We start from the raw sequence: 20892 nt of genomic DNA on the forward strand, positions 1-20892 counted from the left end.
AACAAATTGATTATTTGAAAATTTTACATCCATCACTTTAATTATGATCCTTGTCCATAAAATTACAAACCATTTTTCTTCTAACTTTTCCTTTTATACCAAAGGTTAGAACCTCTCATATCTATCTCCTTAACTGTCTATCCAACTCATTAGTCTCTTGTAGGAATATAATATCCACTACTTTCATTGACTAACTTGTCAACTTACCAATATTTCAAATAATAAATTTGATCCAACACTTAAAGTGTGTTTGATTTAATGTTTGAAAACTAAATTAAAATTCACTCTTCATAGAAAGTTGTGCATATAAGTTTGACAAATCATTTTTGCATTTAAGTTAAACATGAATATCATCAAAATAAAGATTGAGTTTGAAGTTATTCCTTACTTTTTTGTTGAACATAGAAAGTTTCAAACATAAATTAAGTTATATTAAACTTATTTTTAATTAAAATCAAGTTTATAAAGTTGAGTTTAACTAAACTCTACTATTTCAACTGGAATCCAAATTTTCACTTAGGAGCTAGCTTTTTTTTTTTTTTTTACCTATATTCATCCAAAAAAATGTAAAGACCTTTGCTTATTCAACAATATATCTAGGTATTGATACAATGACTCTAGCTCATCCAACACTATACTTGAATGATACAATACATTATTTCGGTTATCAACTTAGCATTAGCACAAATCCATTGTGAATGATTCATATTCGGCATATATTGTAGAGGAAAAAAAAGTATATTCTATAATTTATAATATAAAATTGACTATATACAAGTAGATTTGTTGGACCATACAAACGTTACTCATTTCGACCCAAAAAAACGTGGATTGTACACCCCCAAACAGAAAGAACGTGGCTTACTCTAATACGAACAAAACCATAGTTATAGACGGGAAAAAAAAAAGGGATAAAGAACAAAACAATAGTCCAGAAACAGCATCTAACCAACTTGTTCACCGTTGGTTACTCAAGATTCCACTGAGAAGCTTACACACGGTACACACTACACACTACACAGTACCAAGTATTGTGCTGTGTGCATTAACCGCTTACACGGCTACACTTATCCGTTTCCCACTTTTTCATTCAGCGACAACAACAGCAACACTTTTTTGTGCCATCCATGGCTTCCCACGTTGCTCTTCTTCGTGTCCCTCCTCCTCTTTCAATCTCCACTCAACGCTTCCATGCCAAACAGATTTGCATAAACGGACTCAAACTCACCAACACTTCTTCTTCTTCTTCTTCTTCTTCTTGTTTTCCATGTTCCATAACAACACAAAGAGGGTCTTGTTCCTCTGTGATTACATGTTCATCTTCAAATGGCAGAGACCCAAATTCGGTGGATGAGGAAGATGTAAAACAAGTGGAGCGCATTCTCGAAGAGAAACGACGAGCTGCATTGTCTGCTAAGATTGCCTCTGGGGAATTCACCGTGAAGCAGAAATCTGGGTATGCATAAAAAAAACCTTTAAAGTTTCAAAATTTTCATTTTTCCATCGGAATTTTCCTTTTTTTTTTGTGTTAATACAATAATGGGGTAGTTGTTAACATCCCCATGCGTCTTCAATTTCGGTCTAACTATAGTGCGGTGTATAATTTAAATTGGGTATAGTCAAAGAGTGGTTTTTGTTTATTTATATGTTCTCTTTTTCTGTTGGGTTTGATCTAGTTTACTTTCAATAATGGAGGGCTTGGCAAAGGTGGGGGTGCCCAATGAAGTTCTGGAATTTTTGTTTGGTTGGTTTGAAGGGGGTGGCGAGCACCCGAAAATTCCTGAGGCAAAAGGGTCAATCAAAGCTGTTCGAAGTGTGGCCTTCTTCATTCCCTTGTATGAACTTTACCTCACATATGGTGGGATTTTTAGGTTGACCTTTGGACCAAAGGTTAGTTCTGTTTTTCTTTTTTCTTTTAGCTGAAATGTAGTTTATTTCTCTTTGCAAACAATGCTTTATGTGGGATAACAAGGTTTTAAATTGCGGGCGTCATTTTATCATGTTCCTTGATATTGAGGGAAATTGCAGACAAATGGGGTCGATGTGACCACAATTGCAGTCACTTTGTGGTTTCGGAGACCCCATGAACCTTGATGTTGAGGTCGAAATTGCAGTCGTGGACCCTTTTTCAAAACCTTGTGGGATACCAATGGGGTTTGACTTACTTGCTTGACCTTACTTTTATGATATTTGCATGACTTGGGTTTAAGTTTTCAGGAGTTCCCCAATGGTAGGTGATTTGTAATCCCATTATGGTTTGCCATGGCATTGGAAAAGGGAGAAATTCCCTTAAATCTGAACTTTATCAATGAACAAAAGGGCACTGTATAGGGGATAACTGAGTTTTTCTCTTGGTTGTCTTACAGTCCTTTCTAATAGTATCAGATCCCTCTATTGCAAAACACATATTGAGAGAGAATTCAAAGGCTTATTCAAAGGTAATCAACTCAACAATCAGCAATGACTGCTGCTGTACAATTGCTTTTCTGTTCTCTCCCTTCTTTCATACATACCTGCATGTTATTCTTAGTACTTTATGTGCAGGGTATCTTGGCTGAGATCCTAGACTTTGTAATGGGGAAAGGACTTATCCCAGCTGATGGTGAAATATGGCGAGTTAGACGTCGTGCTATAGTCCCAGCATTGCACCAGAAGGTATTCTAGTGTTCTTGAACTGACTTATTTATAGTCACTTTGAATAATATCCTAGATAGATTTCTTGGCTGCTAAGGTCATTATTTAAAGGGTTCCCTTCTTAAGTTGGAGAAACAATTGCTAAAATATGTAGGTGAGAATGGGAATCTCCACCAGGAAATACTTATTAAACTAGGCACAATTGCGTTATTTGATAGTTGCTTGGAAATTTTAGAAGCTAGTTAGTGTTGCTATTTAATGAGAAAACATAGATCCCATAATCAATATTCATCTCCATCAGAATGTCATGTATGACATGATATGCATAGAGCATCATATATATATATATATATATATTCATTTTATGGTGTTGAGAGATGTTTGTTACTGCTTACATCATTCTCACTTTTTCTTAAATGGTTGCTATAACTTCTCTATCTTGATTTTAATTTCATTTCCTGATTGTGATTGTAGTATGTAGCAGCTATGATTGGCCTTTTTGGACAAGCTGCAGATCGGCTCTGCCAGAAGCTAGATGCTGCTGCATCTGATGGAGAAGATGTTGAGATGGAATCACTTTTCTCTCGATTGACCTTGGACATCATTGGCAAGGCAGTATTCAATTATGATTTTGATAGTTTATCAAATGACACTGGTATAGTTGAGGTATAGCTTTTGGAATATTCCCTTATCCTTCTGTATTGTACTATGTTCACGGTTCCAGTTTACAATTTGGTCATGCCAAGGAAGTTATGTGTATACAAGCTTCATATTGTTGCACTTAATTTAATTATATCAGGCTGTTTATACTGTACTGAGAGAAGCAGAAGATCGAAGTGTTGCTCCAATTCCAGTCTGGGAGATCCCAATATGGAAAGACGTATCACCACGTCTAAGGAAGGTTAATGCAGCTCTCAAATTAATCAATGATACGCTTGATGATCTGATAGCAATATGCAAGGTAATGTTGTCATTAGTGTTACACAAGCTTGCATTCTCAAAATAGGTTCACATAAGATGGTATGCAATATGTGATGCCACTGCAGAAAGGCACTTGTAAATATTGATATGCTGTCTACATTCTTGCACCTCTTATGATTATAATTTATGTTCATCATGAATATGAAATCTTTTTCACGATCTTTGGCACTATCTTCTATTCTAAACTTTGGTACTAGAGCCTGATTCCTAAACTGTTAGCACAAGTCAAATTCCAAGGAACCACTTGGTGATTAAGATGACCATCATTAGAAATGAATCACATGCTTGTTCTTCCATTTTCATCATTTAAGTTTCATCCAAATTGAAGCACTTGACATCTGAGTATTCTTGCTTCCATTTCTGTTCACGAGTTAGATTAGGAAAACTTCTATGGTTAGATATTTAGAGCATGGATTGGAATCTTTGGTAGTTTACCCAGAATATGTACATACTTCTGCACAGCAAAGATTGTATCTCTTATGTATGTAGCCATACAGTAGTTTTTTGGTGATTTTCTTTTAAACATTGGAAATATAAGATTCATGCTTTGATATCCATGTTAGTTAAATAAATACCAATTTTATAATATGATAAATTTTCAGCTGCCATTGCCAGTCTTACATCAAAATACAGTTCTGTGATTCATAAGTCTTTGTTTCTTATATTTTTCCATTATCATTTTCAGAGAATGGTGGATGAAGAAGAGTTACAGTTTCATGAGGAGTACATGAATGAGCAAGATCCAAGTATTCTACACTTCTTGTTGGCGTCAGGAGATGATGTATGTTAACTGTGTCTCAAATTATTTTACTTGATAAAAAAAAACTGGATGTGAGAGCAAAGTATGAAATAATGACTCTTTGTAGGTGTCAAGTAAGCAACTTCGTGATGACTTAATGACCATGCTCATTGCTGGACATGAAACATCAGCTGCTGTTTTAACTTGGACCTTTTATCTTCTATCCAAGGTAATAATTCGTGCTTAAGGTTCATGATGGGTGACCTCGTTTAATGAATCTAAGATAGGTTCTGATACCATCTTAGAATGTGGGTTTAGCCTAACTCAACCCTAAAAGCTAGCTCATGGGATGAAGGTTGCCTTCCACTTATATACTTTATCTTGACACTATCTATATCTGATGTGGGACTTGGATTTTTCCCAATAAATAAGCTGTTCACCTCATCCCTTGTTGGGCTGACTGTTGCTTTATATGGAATCGCAATATATTATCCTTTTTTTTTCATTGCAAAAGTTTTACTCAACCAAGTGGGAAAAATTTGGTAAATAATGCAGGTTCGATAGAACATTGCAGTTATTTCTTCTCATCAACCCCGGATTGAGATGTATACACTTAAAAATGATTTGTTTGTAGTCAGTTAAGTGAAGAATTAATTTATAATGCAGTAATGACTAATACAAGAATATTTTTCTTCTCCTTTTTGTTCCCTGCAGGAGCCAAGAGTCATGTCCAAGCTCCAAGAAGAGGTTTCATGAGATTTTTAGGGATCGTTTCATTTGAGAAAGTGATTTCTATTTTCACTTTTAATTATGGTAATATCACTTGTTTTCACTGTGTTGTTTGTTTTCAAAGATTTGTGTAGAAAACAGTAATAACAATAAAAAATTGTTTTACTGATTCCTATTCAATCTTTGGAAACAGAAAACAAACTGAAAATAGGGTGCATTTTTGTAATTAAAAGTGCAAACACAAACATTTTTTCAAACCTAACAGCCCCTTAACTTTCAACCTAGTATCAATTATCATATTAATAATACATGATTTTCATAGGTTGACTCTGTACTTGGAGATCAATATCCAACTATTGAAGACATGAAGAAACTCAAATATACAACCCGAGTGATCAATGAGGTATAATGATGGCACACTTCTCATGATGTTTCATCTCGTTATTCTGTAGCTAGTAATTGACTTTTATAAATATATTCAATTGTTAGTCATTGAGGCTTTACCCACAACCACCTGTGTTAATTCGCCGCTCTCTTGAGGATGATGTTCTTGGAGAGTACCCTATAAAGAGGTAATTACAATAAATATTTGGTCTTGATTAGCTGGTTAATAGTTTTGCCAATTTTTTTGTCTTTTTTAAAAAGTCTTATTCTTTTTTGTTTCATCTTCAAGTTTCTTTTAGCACTAACCATAACTGTGAACTCATAGCTCCTGGTTATAGAGTAATTACACTAACCTCCTAAAGGTTTGATTAAATCACTTGAGGAAAAACAGACCTCCCTATTTTGAATCTTTATAGCTAAACTCTTTTAAAATTAAGCCACATAAGTATTAAGCTACACAGGATTCTCTACAGGTGAAAAACCAAAGACAAACTTTTCTGATGTAGATGTCAGTGTAATTTAGGGAAACCTTAAGAGATATAATATAATTGTTTCCTCTCAATACATCTTCCTTTCTGATCCATGGTGATTTTTGTATCATTAATTATTTGCAGAAATGAAGATATCTTTATATCTGTCTGGAACCTACATCGCAGTCCAAAACTGTGGGATGATGCTGATAAATTCGAACCTGAAAGATGGGCATTAGATGGACCAAGTCCTAATGAGACAAATCAAAACTTCAAGTATGTTATTTAGAATTAATCTATTTGTATGATTTCTATCCTCTGATGTTAAGGAGGATGATGTCTTACATTAGGCAAGAGTTTATCTTTGCTATAATGTAATTTACAAGCAAGTAATACTGTTATTCTTTCTTTCAGATATCTTCCGTTTGGTGGCGGACCACGGAAATGTGTAGGTGATTTGTTTGCTTCCTACGAGGTAATGCTCATTGCTATGTTGTTAAGTTTTTTGGTTATATGCTATTTGCCAAGGATCTAGTTGGAGAATCTTAAAATCATTAGTGGATTCAGTTTTCTCGAGACTTAAGTGAGCAAATGCTATTGCTCATACTAATGATTATTTATGTTTGTATGCTTCTATATATGATGCTTATTGTAAAGACTGTGGTAGCACTCGCAATGCTTGTTAGACGATTCAACTTTCAAATAGCAGTTGGAGCTCCACCGGTAAGTTTGGTACTTTGTCGTTATATTTTCAAGCTTTGATGAAGTCCGAGGATATTTTAAATATTTTGGCAAAACCTTGAAGTTGCAGAACGATGTTCTTAAAGATTGCTTGAACATTTCTTCATAAAGTTTTAGGTTAACGGTGATCAAGCATGATTCTAGAATGAACTACACATCCCCATTTATCGGTTGGCCCTTGGCTTGCCATGATGTTTCTAGGATATGACTGAATCATTGTTTCTCATAGGTTGAGATGACTACTGGAGCTACAATTCATACAACACAAGGGTTGAAGATGACTGTAACTCACAGAATAAAACCTCCTATTGTGCCCTCATTACAGATGTCAACTTTGGAAGTGGATCCATCCATAAGCCTTTCTGATCAAGATGAAGTAAGTCAGAAAGGCGAAGTTTACCAGGCTCAGGCTCAGTCCTAATTGCTGCTGTATAACAAATCATAAACCATACAATGAGTGCAAAGGGGAGAAAAAGTAGTATTCTTTATATTCTTTTAGCTGCTTGAGTGAAATTTGTAGTATGGTGAGGCTTGATATCCCCAACAATCCCCCAAACCCAGCTCCTTTGCAAGGAAGAGGGCAAAACTTCAAATCCTTCACGCCTTTACAATTCTTATTAAAAAGGGTGGAATACACAAATTATAAATTTATAAATACAACCTAAAATAAATTTGACAAGAGGTTGAACAAAAAAAAATTGATTTTCTGCCCACTTTTAATGAAATAGCTACTAAAAAATTGTAGTATGCACGTTAGTTTAGTAAAACATTTGGATTCGGGGGGAGTCATTATTTGAATATCCACAGATACTATGTGTATCCGATATGTATCTAATACAACGATACGATTATTTTAAAAATTTATATAAATAATTAAACATTAATATAATTGCATTTATGTAGATTCTAATTAGACCACGTTAATATAATTGCATTTATGTAAATTCTAATTAGACCACGTTACTATGAACAAAGTAACAATTATAAATCATTTTCATCATAAATAACTTTTTATCATCTAGTTAAAAAAAAACTTTTTATTATCTACAAATAGGGGTAGCATTAATTGTGCTATTTTCTTGAAATTATTAGTAAAACGGTTTCTTGTTCATCAAAGGATAATATTTTGATGTTAACTTTCAACCGGTTACAAGAGTTTGGATATTTCACATACACATGTCGGTGAAGGAAATTAACATGCCAATACTTAGTAGTTTGAATATAATGCTTGAAAAAGGCCAGTACACAGATAATGCAACAAGTTTGCAAACTTCTTGTCCATGAAATATTGCAGAGAAAATGATTAGTTATATTCTACAAAACACTCGTTAATGTTGAGGGGTATATCATACAAACCTTACACTAAAAGAAAAAAGTAAAGTAGCAAGATCTTGACAGTAAATTGGACTATACCGGAACCTTCATAAATGCTTCTGGTGAAGCTCAAACTCAACAAAATCACCGGGGCAATTTACTTTTCACAATTGCTGATACATCAGAATTAGACTGAAGAACGGACATGGTTACATGGACGAGTATGCTGTATGAAGACAGGTTTTTTGTATGCATTTTGTTATGGTCGATGCATGAAAAAAGCTATTTATATCCAGAAGATTTAGAGCAACCAAAGCATCCTCGTATAGAGAAATATTTATGAACTGATTTGGGTTCGGCTGTGGAGGCTAATCGCTTGAACTCGGCCGGATAATGTTTATAGAAGGCTTTAACCGCTCCTAGCACCCCATTTTCATTTTTCATGGCATTAGCAAGTTCAACTGCACGCTTTTTCACCTGCATATAAAAGCCCGAAACGATGTATCAACAAAGAGTACAAGACAAAAGAAAAGACTTCCAATCAGCAAGAGTACAAAACAAACGAATAGACTTCCTGGAGGGCAATGAAAAAACGTTGACAATGAATGCACATCACCTATTACCATGATAACAAAAAACAAACGGAAACCGAAGTTGTGAAAAAGACCACTTTCAGTCAATAGTCACAGACTCCATACTGTATTTCAGGGGGCAAAGATTAATTGGTTTTTTACTTGGTTGTCTCCAAAATATGTCACTTCGCATAGCAATATATAAATCGGTATATCAAACCAGTAAATAAACAAATGTTTGATAAGCATAAACTATTAACAATCGCCAAGTAAAACGTATAATGATGTGCATATTATCATTTAATGATGGTATTAGATTTTTTTTAAATGTATAAACGGAACACATTTTATATGCTACATTCATAAATCGTAATACTAACTGCTCTGATCAGTAGTCACAGTTAAATATTACCTCTGGTTTCAGCATAAAGTGTATGGCATCAACCAGCCTATCAAATGAAAACTCATCCACCGGGATGGGTGCAGGACCTACTCCTCTAGCACGTACCCGATCTCCCCAAAATGGCTGGTCCCCAAAGAAAGGTACAATAGTTGTAGGGCACTACAAAAATGCAGAATAGAGATGATCTTATTGTGAGATGCATATAACAATGAAGTTTCAAAATTTCATATTACACGATACATTACTTCAGCTCTAAGACCAGCGGCAGTTGTTCCAGCACCCCCGTGATGTACCTGAGATTTGCAACTTTCAAGCAGAATTCAATTTAAATAAAAAAAATAGTACTTCTACTGAGAAAAATTTAGAAGGTACCACTGCAGTGCATCGGGGAAACAGCCAATCATGCGGACAGTTGTCCAATAAATACACAGATTTATTTTGTTCTGCCACTGAGAAACAGAAGTTACTACATGTTTCAAAATCAAAGCAGCAAAAATAGCATACCAATGGCTTGTTTGAAGTAGAAATTATGACTCACAAGACCCAAGACCACCCCAGCCTTTGTTGATGACACCTCTCTGCCCTGTTTCTTCCAGAGCATGAATTATAATTTGCGTCATTTTCTCTGGTTGTTGTAAAGGCTGTTCAAAACTCCAACCAAAAAATTACATTAGAATAGAGGTTGCAGTGTTTAATAATGGCATACATCTATTTTGATTATTAGTACAATCAAATGCAGAATTATAGCTCAGTAAAAATAGAGGTTTGTTTCTTCACAGTTTCATTTCTCTGCTTTGGCATATACAGGAAATGGAAGAGCCTTTATTTTCACTTCTAGAGCATGCCTTTTCTATTTTTGTTTCTCAATGTATACAATCTTGTCATTCAAAATGTCTTTCTTCTTAAGTGGATTTAGTTTGGAACAACTAATCTGAAGTTATGGGCACTCCCTGGAACAACTAAAAAAATATGATCTCTTAACTTCCCTTCTCATTGACAACTTTCAAAACAGAACTAAATATCAAAAGGTAAGGCACATTTGATTCAATGCCCAAGTGTGGAACAAACCACTGAGTCACACACACACACATACACACACTACTAGCAAATGCTACTTGAAAAAGTTATATTTAGATAGTGTATTCGGCAGATTCATCAAAGGGTAATCAGATGAGCTAAACACATGAATGCAGAAACTCACAAGGCTACCAAATCCAACATAAATAGGTTTTTCTCCCTCTTCAAGCCAATCTACTAGCGATTTTGGTGGTACATAATTTGAAGCAAGGTCAAGGAAACAAAATCCAACCACATCAATCTTAGGTCCCCAGTCTGCAGATCAAGTAAAACACAATTAGATTGTCACAATATCCTTCAAGAAACAGCTCAAGTCCAGGAAAACCCAGGTCAGAAAGAGAGAGCAAAAACTGGAAAGGAAAGAGATGCTGATGAGAGATGATAATGATTATGTAAGAGTATGCATCAAAACTACATACTGTAACAACAATTGCATACAACTATAGAGGTATATCAATAATAGAAAAGAGAGGACTACAATGTGAGAGCACACTATAAATACACATCTAACCTTTTGGTTTAGGGACTAAGTGAGGGCTCCATATATAACCATGGGGCACATCAAAAGGGTGAGTGTAAGATCCACTTAGATAAGTAATAGGCTTTAGCTTCAGCTCTTTCTTCCTAAACTCATTTATCAAGTCTCGTATTCCAAGCCAGATTAAAGCATCAACTATTTGATATGAGAGCTGAAAGACTCAAAACACAAAGCAAAACGAAACTTAGGCATCATAAGGGAAATTAATAGATGAGAAATGCTAGCTACACTCTTTCTAACACTCTTAATTGGAAATCATGAATTTTGGTGGGTCATATTTCTCATTTAATGACTCTCTCTCTCTCTTGATTTAGTAGTGGAACCCACCAAAATCGGTGATTTCCAATTAATTTCAGCCAATCATAGAGAGTGTCGCTAGCATTCCCCTTAACAGATTGGCTAATTTCAGATTAACAGAGACCGTAGAACTCACTCTGTAGCCAATTGGTTGCTTAACACGGGAAAGAGGATGAGGAAATTCACTAGTAGGCCTGCAAATATAGTAAAACATCATCATGCAAAATCAAAGTATAAAAAAATCCTATAATTTATCTACTTATCTGTTCTTTATGCAATACTGAGAACTATCCTAATTCCCAAGTCAAGGCTTGATACCCATAGGACAAAACTCAACAGAAATATAGATAATTAAGGGCAGGATTAGCCCATGTCATGAAACAAGACTTACGTCCATGGCATTGTGAAGAATATGTGAAGTGGAACCTTTAGATATTCTGCAACATGAGTATGCCCTGCATAAGTTTATGTAGGTTAAAAGAACATAAAAAATATTTCTTAGTAATACATAATAGCTGCAAATAATCTCTCAGATAGTTTGCTAGACTCGTCATTTCTATTCCTCTTCAGCTAACTTTATTTCTATTTTCTATTAGTAGTTTCCATGTTTGGGACTTAGTAACTTAAAGGAGGAAATTCTTGTTCAGTCTAAAATGTGTTTCATCATGCATGTCAGCTTGAGAAAACTAGGATATTGTTCTTCCCCTCTCTGACATGAGTTACTTTTCACAGCCACTATAAAGAGTCCCATAAGTTTATTTCCCATTTCTTTGCTGAACTAGTATACCCTTTTCAGTATCATAATGAAATGATGTAATCCTCAAAACCATAGCTAATCTAGCTGTTTAGCCATCACAGTTCCCTACAATAACAAATCAATAAATCCTGGAAATTGCTGCTGCCAATACACTCTTGCACCCTATGCCTTTGACTTGGTCCACTCTTTAAATTTAATACTTTCAAACTCAATCAACATAGAGCTCCAGAAACCTTGCTCTTTATGGTCTCACAAGACCCTAATGTGGGAAACTAACACCAACTAAAAAGTCACTCTAGAGAGGTTTCCTTGTAAGATGTTCATCAGTATCACAAGCTGCCAAACCACACTAGAAAAGGAAAAGAAAATTTCCAGATATGCTTCTATATTTATTTTTTCCTAGGGTCTACCCAGACTACAATTAGAAAATGTTAGGGTAATAGTTCCAATATGCTTATCTGTCAGTCTTAATTGTCCTTATCTGTTAAGCAGTCAGAGTAAATGTAACAGAACCTGTATGATTTAGTTAGTTCCTTCAGTTGATAGTTTCAGAAAAAAAAAAAGTTTTCCAATTTTCTCTTAAGCTTTCTCTTATATTCTCTTTCTCATTGATTCTTGATTTCTAATGACAAACATAATTTAAACTTTAGATTGTGATCCTCTAAAGTGCATGGTGTACTTTTAGTCCATGAAATGTTGAATTAGTAGCTATTGGAGGATTAACAGATAAAATACAGGCACAATTATAATGAATTGTGATATTACTATTCTGTACTTACCAAGCACTTCAGAGGATACAAATCCTAAAATTTTATGGGACATCAAGTTTGATGTTGAACTTTTTGTTACTATGCAATCTCTTATTACTTGATAAAATATTTGAATTAAATTCTCATTACAATGAAAAAAGACTTCTCTTTCAATGTTATTTATAGTTATTATGAGGCATAACATGATGAAATTTAAAGGAAAACTAAATTTAAGTAAAATCTAACCATATGCTGGAGGATTGGCAATTATTGCTTCTGCTTTAAATGGGGCATTAGACTCTGGGTAACGACTATTGCATGCCTTGACCAAAGTATTAATAATATCCTTGATTTGATTTCTTTGTGTATGTATTTCTGAAGGTCCTGATGGCAAGAAGCCTTTATTCTTGACCATATCTGATGAAATCATGTATATAAATAATTTGAAAGCATGAACAGAGAAGAAACACTATTCATCAAAAGACTACAAATATTTATATTTGAAAACTGGCACAAACATCCCCTCACCTGCATATGTGCAAAACTGTATCATTCATTCCGAAGAGTAAATCTCATTTCTTGATTCTATATTAATTCTTCCATTTACCTTCTATTCAAGCTATATATATCTTTTTTCTTCGTACCCCATTGCCCAGAGGCTCTTCGCTATGCGAAGGTATGGGGGAGGGATGTTGTACGCAGCCTTACCCTTGCATATGCAAAGAGGCTGTTTCCGGATTCGAACCCATGACCAACAAGTCACCAAGGCACAACTTTACCGCTGCACCAGGGCTCGCCCTCCAAGCTATATATATCTTAATTTTTTTAAAATAAAGTTTTTGGGAATGCCTCTTTTACAAATATCTACAGCATAAATGACATTCTTTTTAAGGAGGGATGGGGTGTCATGAGACCTAGCTCACTGGCTAAGGTGGACTGTATATTTCATCTAATTAATTATGTTTGTGTTGAATTATAAAGAAAACTACAAATCGAGTCCTACTATCTGCAGCTCAAGTTAGACTGTTGGGTCAAGCTACTAAGAAAAGATAGTTCCAGTGGTCACTGGTCATTACAAGGTGATGTCATTACTTAACACCTTTAAACCATTAAAACAACTTGGATCTAGAAAGATCATATTTTGGATAAGACAAGAAACACTTACAACCAGCGAGAACTTTGGGATCTCCACCCAAAGGGTAAAACTCCAAGCCTGCATTCATGACAAAATCTTCGAAGTTCTTATGAGTAGCTAGCCTAACCCTGTGGCCATCTTCCTACAAAAGATACCAGCTTCAATTAGATTGCATTACATAGGATTAAAATTGACTTTAAGCAGTTAAGTTGAAAAAACTATGCTTATAAAGGAGGAGAGAATGAAAATGATTTAAAAAATAAAGAAATATCAAGATTTTAGAAAGTAAAAGTTTGATAAAGCACTAAGCTAATTAGAAACAGAGTTTGTGATCCACAATGAAACATAGAAGGGGCTGACAGTTTCAATCATAGCCAAAATAAATGAATGTAGCTCTAAGATCAGCTATGATTCCTGTGGGGTGGATACACGGGAAGCCATATGAAAGGGTTATTGTCAATACATTTGGAATATCATATGTTCTGTGTACAAGTTGTGAAACTATAAAAATTTCATCCTATTCAAGTGTCTCTCAATGGCACAAAACTGCCATTTCCTTTTGAACTACAACAGACTACAATAGTTTCAACTTGGATAACTTAAGAGAGAGAGGTAAGGATATCACATGCATATCTATCTGAGGTAAACTGTAAATCTACTGTAAGCTCAATTGCTACACAAAACCTGAACTACACCTTCTTAGAGGATATCAGTGATGTTCCCAGGCTTTTGAAAGCAATTAAGCAAGACAAAGCAGGGTCTCAGCATTACAAGTAGAAAATTACAAAAATATTTTTTTGGTGCAAAACTATTTTGTAAACAAATAATAATAAGGGGTTCATCCAACAGTTCTCAAATTCTTATTTATCCCAAATTTTAGTCCAGGGATTGATCAAGACTGATAAAAGGTGTCCAAAATATCATGGTTTTAAAGGTTTCTGAAAAGCACCTGCCATTAATGTAAGCTAGGTTTAAAATTGCAGACTGCATCACTCTGTATCACTCTGCACCACTGCAAGCCTACCCACAATTTAAAATCTTGAATATATAACCTCAGCACAAAGAACTAATAACCTAATTTCTATTATTCTGAAATGTTGCCAGTGTAAAATTAAACATTTCAAACCCTAATTATTTCCAAAAGCTCAAAAAAAGTAATGATATGCAACACATTCTTCTATCCTCGATAGAGAGTCTACAATAAAACTATACACCAAGTATTTTCATATTCTATTATATACTACTCCTATAACATTGTGTATAACTAATACTACAGAAACCAGGAATGCAAAAAACCTGAAGACGCTTCCCCATGGCAACAAATGGTTGGACATCTCCCCGTGTGCCAACTATAAGCATTACGATTTGAAGTGGTTCAATAGGCTGAATATCCTGACTGTGTATTGCATCGCAAAATTCATCATGAGATTCATCGCATTTAACATCATGCTCAATATTACTTCCTTCTCCTGATACTTTAATTTCAACTGTACCATCATCCTTAAGTATGGAAGCCCGTTTTATCCATCGCATCTACCACATTTGCAAACAGTTTCCGAGGATTAAAAAAAACGCATGCAGAGAATTTAGGAACATTAAATTAAATATTTTAAAGTCAATCATTCGAAGTAGCATCAGGAGATGCAAGGCATGCAGAATAATTGTTGGCTTACTCAGCAACCTATTAATGGATGTATGAATGCATGAATACGGATATGTACAATTGAGACCTCATTTAACACGAAACTACACTCCAGCATGCAACTGTTAAGACCCTCCAATTAAATTGATGCATGAAGCTAACTTCCCAACAACAAAATTTCAACTGAAAAAAAAAATCACGTAAATTTTAAGAATGCAACAGTGATCTAGTCAAACCTTTTTCTTGAAGGTAACTTTCTCATCAAGGAACATTCAAATCACATAAATTTTTAAGAATACAACAAAATTCATCATCACATAGTCTGGTCCTCAGGATGACAGTATAACGCAAACTTTTAATGACAAGTTGTGCTGGTAACCAAAATAAGTGACTGCAAACATTGCAAGAATAAAAAGCTCAAAGAAATTTCTTACAAGGACTAAAAACAACCCCCCCCCCCCCCCATAAAATTACACTTCAGCATACCACTGTACAACTTAATAGATGCATAAACCTAACTTTCCAACAACATTCTTAGTGCGAGTTTTCAATTGCATAAAACTCGAAGAATTTTTAATTTACAAATCAAAGATTTTGGCGAAACCTTTTTCTTGAAGGGAACTTTCTCGTCAAGGAACTTGGCAAGCGCCAATGCACTGCTTCCCTTGCTCCTATCAACTTTAGCAACAGCAGCATTCTTACCGTTAACCTGATCGGCCGGTTGAGCAACCGGCGCAGCCTCGGCATTCCGCGACGGCGACAACGACAACATAGAGGAGGATGGATTCCTGTCAATAGGCCCTGCGTAAGAACAATCCAAACACGAAACCAATCCACATAACCACATGAATTATTTTTATTTATTTTCTCATTCTTATTCTACACTATCATCATCATTCCACATTTTCAATTGCATCATGTAATAACACGCGATCTGGAGAAATGAATGAAATGAACGAAGGAGGAAGGGGTTACCGGAAGAAGCGGCGGGAACGGAAGTGTTGTCGGCGTCCAAGTAGACTGAGATGTCACTGGAGGAAGAGGAAGCGCGGCGGAGGTGAGTGTTCGCTTTGGCCATCGGAGAACGAATGATGTGTGTAAGGGTTTGTTTGTTTGGAAGGATATGGAAAAAGAAAAAAAATAGTTTGGTTGATGGCGATGCTGCGGAAGGAAGGTATATAGTTTTTCAGATGCTTTTGCCTTTTTTTCTTTTATTTTGATTTTGAATTTTTTGGGGAAAGGGAAAGGAGAAGGCGTCAGAAAAGATGAAGGTGGTGACACGTGGAAGGTGGTGGAGGGAAACGGTAATAAGGCACGTCGTTTTATTAGTTCTTCTTTGTTTGTGTGTGAATTATTATGATGATAACTGCTCCACAAAACCGCTTCGGATGCTTGTCACTTGTCGCCGGCATGCATGCATGTGTCGACCAAACTAACTACCTTGCGTCTTTGCTTCAAAAACTCTTTTTTTTTTTTTTTTCTCTAACGAGAAGAAAAGATTTTTAGATTTTTATCAATACAACATCCGTTTTTTTCTAGTGTTGTTTGATTCATTTTCCTGTTTTTTTTAAGAGCTTAATAATATTTATATACGGTTATTATAAAAAAAAATCATATATTTGTATTATATATGAACCAAAAAAAATTATAAATATAGCTTTTAAATAATTATTACCTTTTCTTTTTATTTTTTTAATTTTATTATGTAGAAATCAATAAATATAATAATTTTTCTTGATTCTAATGAAATATGTGTGAAGTTTTCTATTTTTTTTCTTCATTTTACAATAAATACATGTGTAAATTAACTAAAGATAAAGAGATAAATAAGGATATAATTGTTAATGAATAATTAATGTGATGTTAAACTTTGTAAAAGACAGATAAATAAGAACAAAATTTCTTCAATCAGATAATAATTATAAAGAAACAGAGGAAGCATTATTTTTTGTTTCTAATTTGATTGACGATATTTTATTATTAAAATAAATTCATATTAATTGATATTTTTGGTTTTTAATGGAATATTGAAACATTTATTTTAATCTTTTCCCCTAATAAATATTGTGATTTAAAATATTATTTAATGATAATTTATTAAAATTAAGAAAGAGAGTAAGAATATTCGAGTGAAATTGATATCTAATAAGAGATTTTTTGGATAAACAATTCTATAAAAAATTATAAGAGAATAAAATAAAATAAGTTTTTTCATAAACTAAAATTAATTTATGTATAAGTTAAAAATTAATTTTTAAATAAATTAATATGAAAAAATTATTAAAGATTAACTTATGCATAATTTTATTTCTTATTATATTTTCTTAGTAGTATTTATGAGGAAAATTATTCAAGTTAGCCTTAAGTATTGTTGCCTTGAGGTTCTTATAATAAATGTCACCCTCTCTTTTTTATTTTGAAGTGTAATTTATTATTTGTAAATTTTTTATTATACTAATCATGTAAACATTACTGTGAGATTGGCTTCTTTTTTTTTTTTGTAAGATGACTTTTGATATTATAAATAAGAAGTCTTTTACAACATTTAAATTTTGATCGGTGTACTTATTCCATTTTTGAGTCTTGACAATAAGTTACATTTTTAATGATACTAACATTTTCATAGTGTAATGAATAATGATATTGGCATTGTTGAATGGTATGGAATTAAGATTCATTAGGAATGTTAGATGAACTATGAGATATTGGTTATGTGAGGCTAAAATTAGTTGAAAAGTTAGTTAGTAGTTAAAAGTAAAAAAAAATAATTTATTAAATTATAAATATTTGATATAATTAGTTTTTAAATTAACTGAAAACTATAAAATCATAAAAAAAAATAATAAAATCATGATTTATTTAAAAAGGATAATTAGGAAATTCGATAAATATATATTAAGGATAAAGTTGGAAGAAAATATAAAAAGATACAAACTAATGTTTTAAAAAACACCACTTCAAATAACATTTTAAAAAACATTATAAGTTATCAAAAATCTACTAGAAAAAACTTGGTTATTGAACAATCAAACAAATATTTCAACTAGTAAAACAAAACTAAAAGCTAGTTGAAATGTCTTCCCGAGCATAACCATTGTGGTTTTATTTTTTTAGTGATAAGTGAATAGGAAAGAGTTATAGATTACTCTAGGAATTGAAATTCATATAAGTTATGTTTTAAAATTTGGACTGATCCAACCAGTTTGATCATGAATCAAAGGTCTAGTCGAGTTGGGTTGATCATCAAATCGGCCGGTCATGTAGTTGTCCTGATTTAATCCCGGTGTAACACTTCGATTCAATGGTTTTGGTTGAATTAGTGAACCGATTAGACCAATATTAATTTTTTTCTTACAAAAGGCAAAGTTTAGTAAAAATACAAAAAAACGTGATGCACTAAAAAATTGAACTAAGGACCTAAAATTTATTTAATGGATCAATGTTACGGACCAAAGGTAGGTGAGGGCCTTGTATTTGAGAACAAGGTGAACTCCTATACTAAGCTACTGATATTGCTTTGAAATTCATATTTGATATCATTCATCATACTCGAAGGTTACATATATAGTATACTCTAGGTGCAAAATGACAAAGGTCCAGACAACAAATAACAGAAAACACTATTGTTGACAAGATATTCTCCTATAAGTGGATGTTACTCACTACTAACCTACCAACATCTTATTCTTCTAACTGATTTCCTAACTTGCTCATAGCTTCTGGCTTATCAATCAACTTACTATCAAATTTTGTGATTAATTATTAAACTTATAATATAATTAATACATATACTTATATTGATTTGTGTGGTTCAATTATTGACTCACTGATTCGACCAGTGACTATAGCCTTTGGCTTATCAATCAACTTACTATCAAATTTTATGATTAATTATTAAACTTATAATACAAATAATACATATACTTATATTGATTTGTGTGGTTCAACTATTGACTCACTGATTCGACCAGTGACTAAGCAACCCAGTGTCTCAATTGTAGCACCTCAGTTCTCGTAAAATAAATTAAAAATTTATTTTATTTTAAAATAAATAGAATTTAAGAAAAATAATGAATTTTTTGTAATTAAATAAATAAGGAAAAATAATTTTATTAATTAAAATAATATTTTAAAGGTAAATAAAATAAATACGTGTTTTTAGAAAATTAAAAAAAATGTTTTATTTATTCATTTGATAAACAATAAAATAGAGTTCATTTTTTATAAAATAAAAAATATAATAAATAACAATGTAAGAGTTTCCTAACTCCAAATGGAGACATATTAGGTCCGTTGTTACATTTTACAATATGTCTCTACGCTCTTTCTTCATCTCAAATTTGTTTTTCCTTATTTCTCTCCCAAAATCCTTTTTTTTTCTCATACATCCAAATCCGTCCCATTAAAACTACGATCTTGGATTCTTTAACCATTGGATCGTCGTAAGGTTTGGACACCACCCTTGTGGCTCATTTTTGCTTATTCTCACTGTTGGGATTTATAAAATAATTGTTGTAGAGAGATAAATGCACATCACTCACAGATAGTAAAATGAAGGCTCAAATCCTTTCTCATTCTCTCTAATACTTGGAAACTCTAGCCGAACAACCTGAAGAAAAACTTGAGGAATCTGAGAAAATCATTAGAGACGCTATTATCGCTGTCGGACTAGTAGATTTTGTGGTGTATGCTTAGATAATATATATGAATTCATGTACATTTATTTTTCATTTATATATACATATATATGTTTTTTAAAAATATTTGAGATGAACTCATGTTAATAATATCATATTATATGTTAGTTTGGAAAGGTATTTTCAATGACACCTTTAGTTACTATATAAATATTTACGTATGAAAATTTGTTTTTATATAATTGAGACCAGTAGATTTGTTTTTCAATGACAACTTAGGGATAAATACATCCGATTTGTGTATTCCTTTAAGTCTGTGTCAATCCCACATGGTTAGAGCATTCTCACAAAACAACGTGACCCTAACTGATATTCTTATGATTTTACCTAGTGAGAGTGACCTGACTTACCAGTGTATGATCTATCTTGTCATGTACTCCTAGGCGCCTAACGAGTTTTTCATTGATATGATACTACATTGCATATAGGATTGAGTCTTAGTATATCTCTTGCATAACACATGTGTAATGATCATTGCGACTTGCTACGTGATAATGGGTAATGAATTGTATGAGTGTGAGATATTGTGTTGTACTTGAGATTTGATATTCTGAACACATAATTAATGTGAAGGTGTGAAATGTGATTTGGTGATTAAATCCTTGGGACAAGTGATGTTACGCAATGAGTAGTAAAATGATATGAATTATGTTAAGTTGAGCTTGTTATACTTATATTCTATATATGTGTCTTCGTTTATCTCTACCTGTTTAGGAATGTGATAGCTCACTCCCTATATGTTGTGTGTTTGGATTCTGTGATGATCTCAATCTTTGTGTTTGTGGGAGTAGATAATTAGGTGAATTGCTTTAAGGAACCTCGTGCTGGAGGACGTCAGGATGCAATGTTCTAATAGGGTGTGACATTGGAGTATGAATTTCTGTTTTAATTGCACGATATTTCAACCATGTCATTTTACTTTATTTTATTTTGTTATTTAACTTGAGTTTTTTCATGAACGACTTTGTTTTGAGCCAGAAATGTTTTATACCCTTAATTGATAAGTTTTTAATTTGATGATTAATGCGAATGT

The 20892-nt window shown here is 33.3% G+C and overlaps 2 protein-coding genes across 5 annotated transcripts; one reads left to right on the plus strand and one right to left on the minus strand.

Moving 5' to 3' along the window:
- The first annotated feature begins 980 nt into the window (after positions 1–980).
- On the plus strand, positions 981–7357 carry LOC114396715 (protein LUTEIN DEFICIENT 5, chloroplastic-like). Its single transcript, XM_028358841.1, has 15 exons — positions 981–1456; positions 1677–1890; positions 2367–2438; positions 2545–2655; positions 3109–3300; positions 3434–3595; positions 4301–4396; positions 4482–4583; positions 5069–5101; positions 5406–5486; positions 5573–5655; positions 6082–6213; positions 6352–6412; positions 6595–6660; positions 6908–7357. Exons 1-15 carry the CDS (start codon positions 1128–1130, stop codon positions 7097–7099), a joined length of 1926 nt encoding a protein of 641 aa, XP_028214642.1. The 5' UTR covers positions 981–1127; the 3' UTR covers positions 7100–7357.
- Positions 7358–7952: 595 nt separating this feature from the next.
- On the minus strand, positions 7953–16405 carry LOC114395039 (sterol 3-beta-glucosyltransferase UGT80A2-like). 4 transcript variants are annotated; one of them, XM_028356725.1, is made up of 14 exons: positions 16138–16405; positions 15767–15963; positions 14817–15053; positions 13551–13662; positions 12632–12802; positions 11271–11316; positions 11016–11073; positions 10556–10733; positions 10169–10299; positions 9506–9608; positions 9340–9416; positions 9213–9260; positions 8977–9126; positions 7953–8469 (listed from the first exon to the last, which is right to left on the minus strand). In XM_028356725.1, the coding sequence occupies exons 1-14, from the start codon at positions 16238–16240 to the stop codon at positions 8275–8277; spliced, it is 1806 nt and encodes a 601-aa protein (XP_028212526.1). In that variant the 5' UTR covers positions 16241–16405; the 3' UTR covers positions 7953–8274. The 4 variants fall into 4 exon arrangements, with proteins under 4 accessions (XP_028212526.1, XP_028212527.1, XP_028212525.1 ...); XM_028356726.1 differs by having other exon boundaries at positions 11271–11334; positions 15767–15950; positions 16138–16404; XM_028356724.1 differs by having other exon boundaries at positions 11271–11334; positions 16138–16404.
- Between the last annotated feature and the right edge of the window lie 4487 nt (positions 16406–20892).

This window comes from Glycine soja, chromosome 18 (genome assembly GCF_004193775.1).
Source record: "Glycine soja cultivar W05 chromosome 18, ASM419377v2, whole genome shotgun sequence".
NCBI lineage: Eukaryota > Viridiplantae > Streptophyta > Magnoliopsida > Fabales > Fabaceae > Glycine > Glycine soja.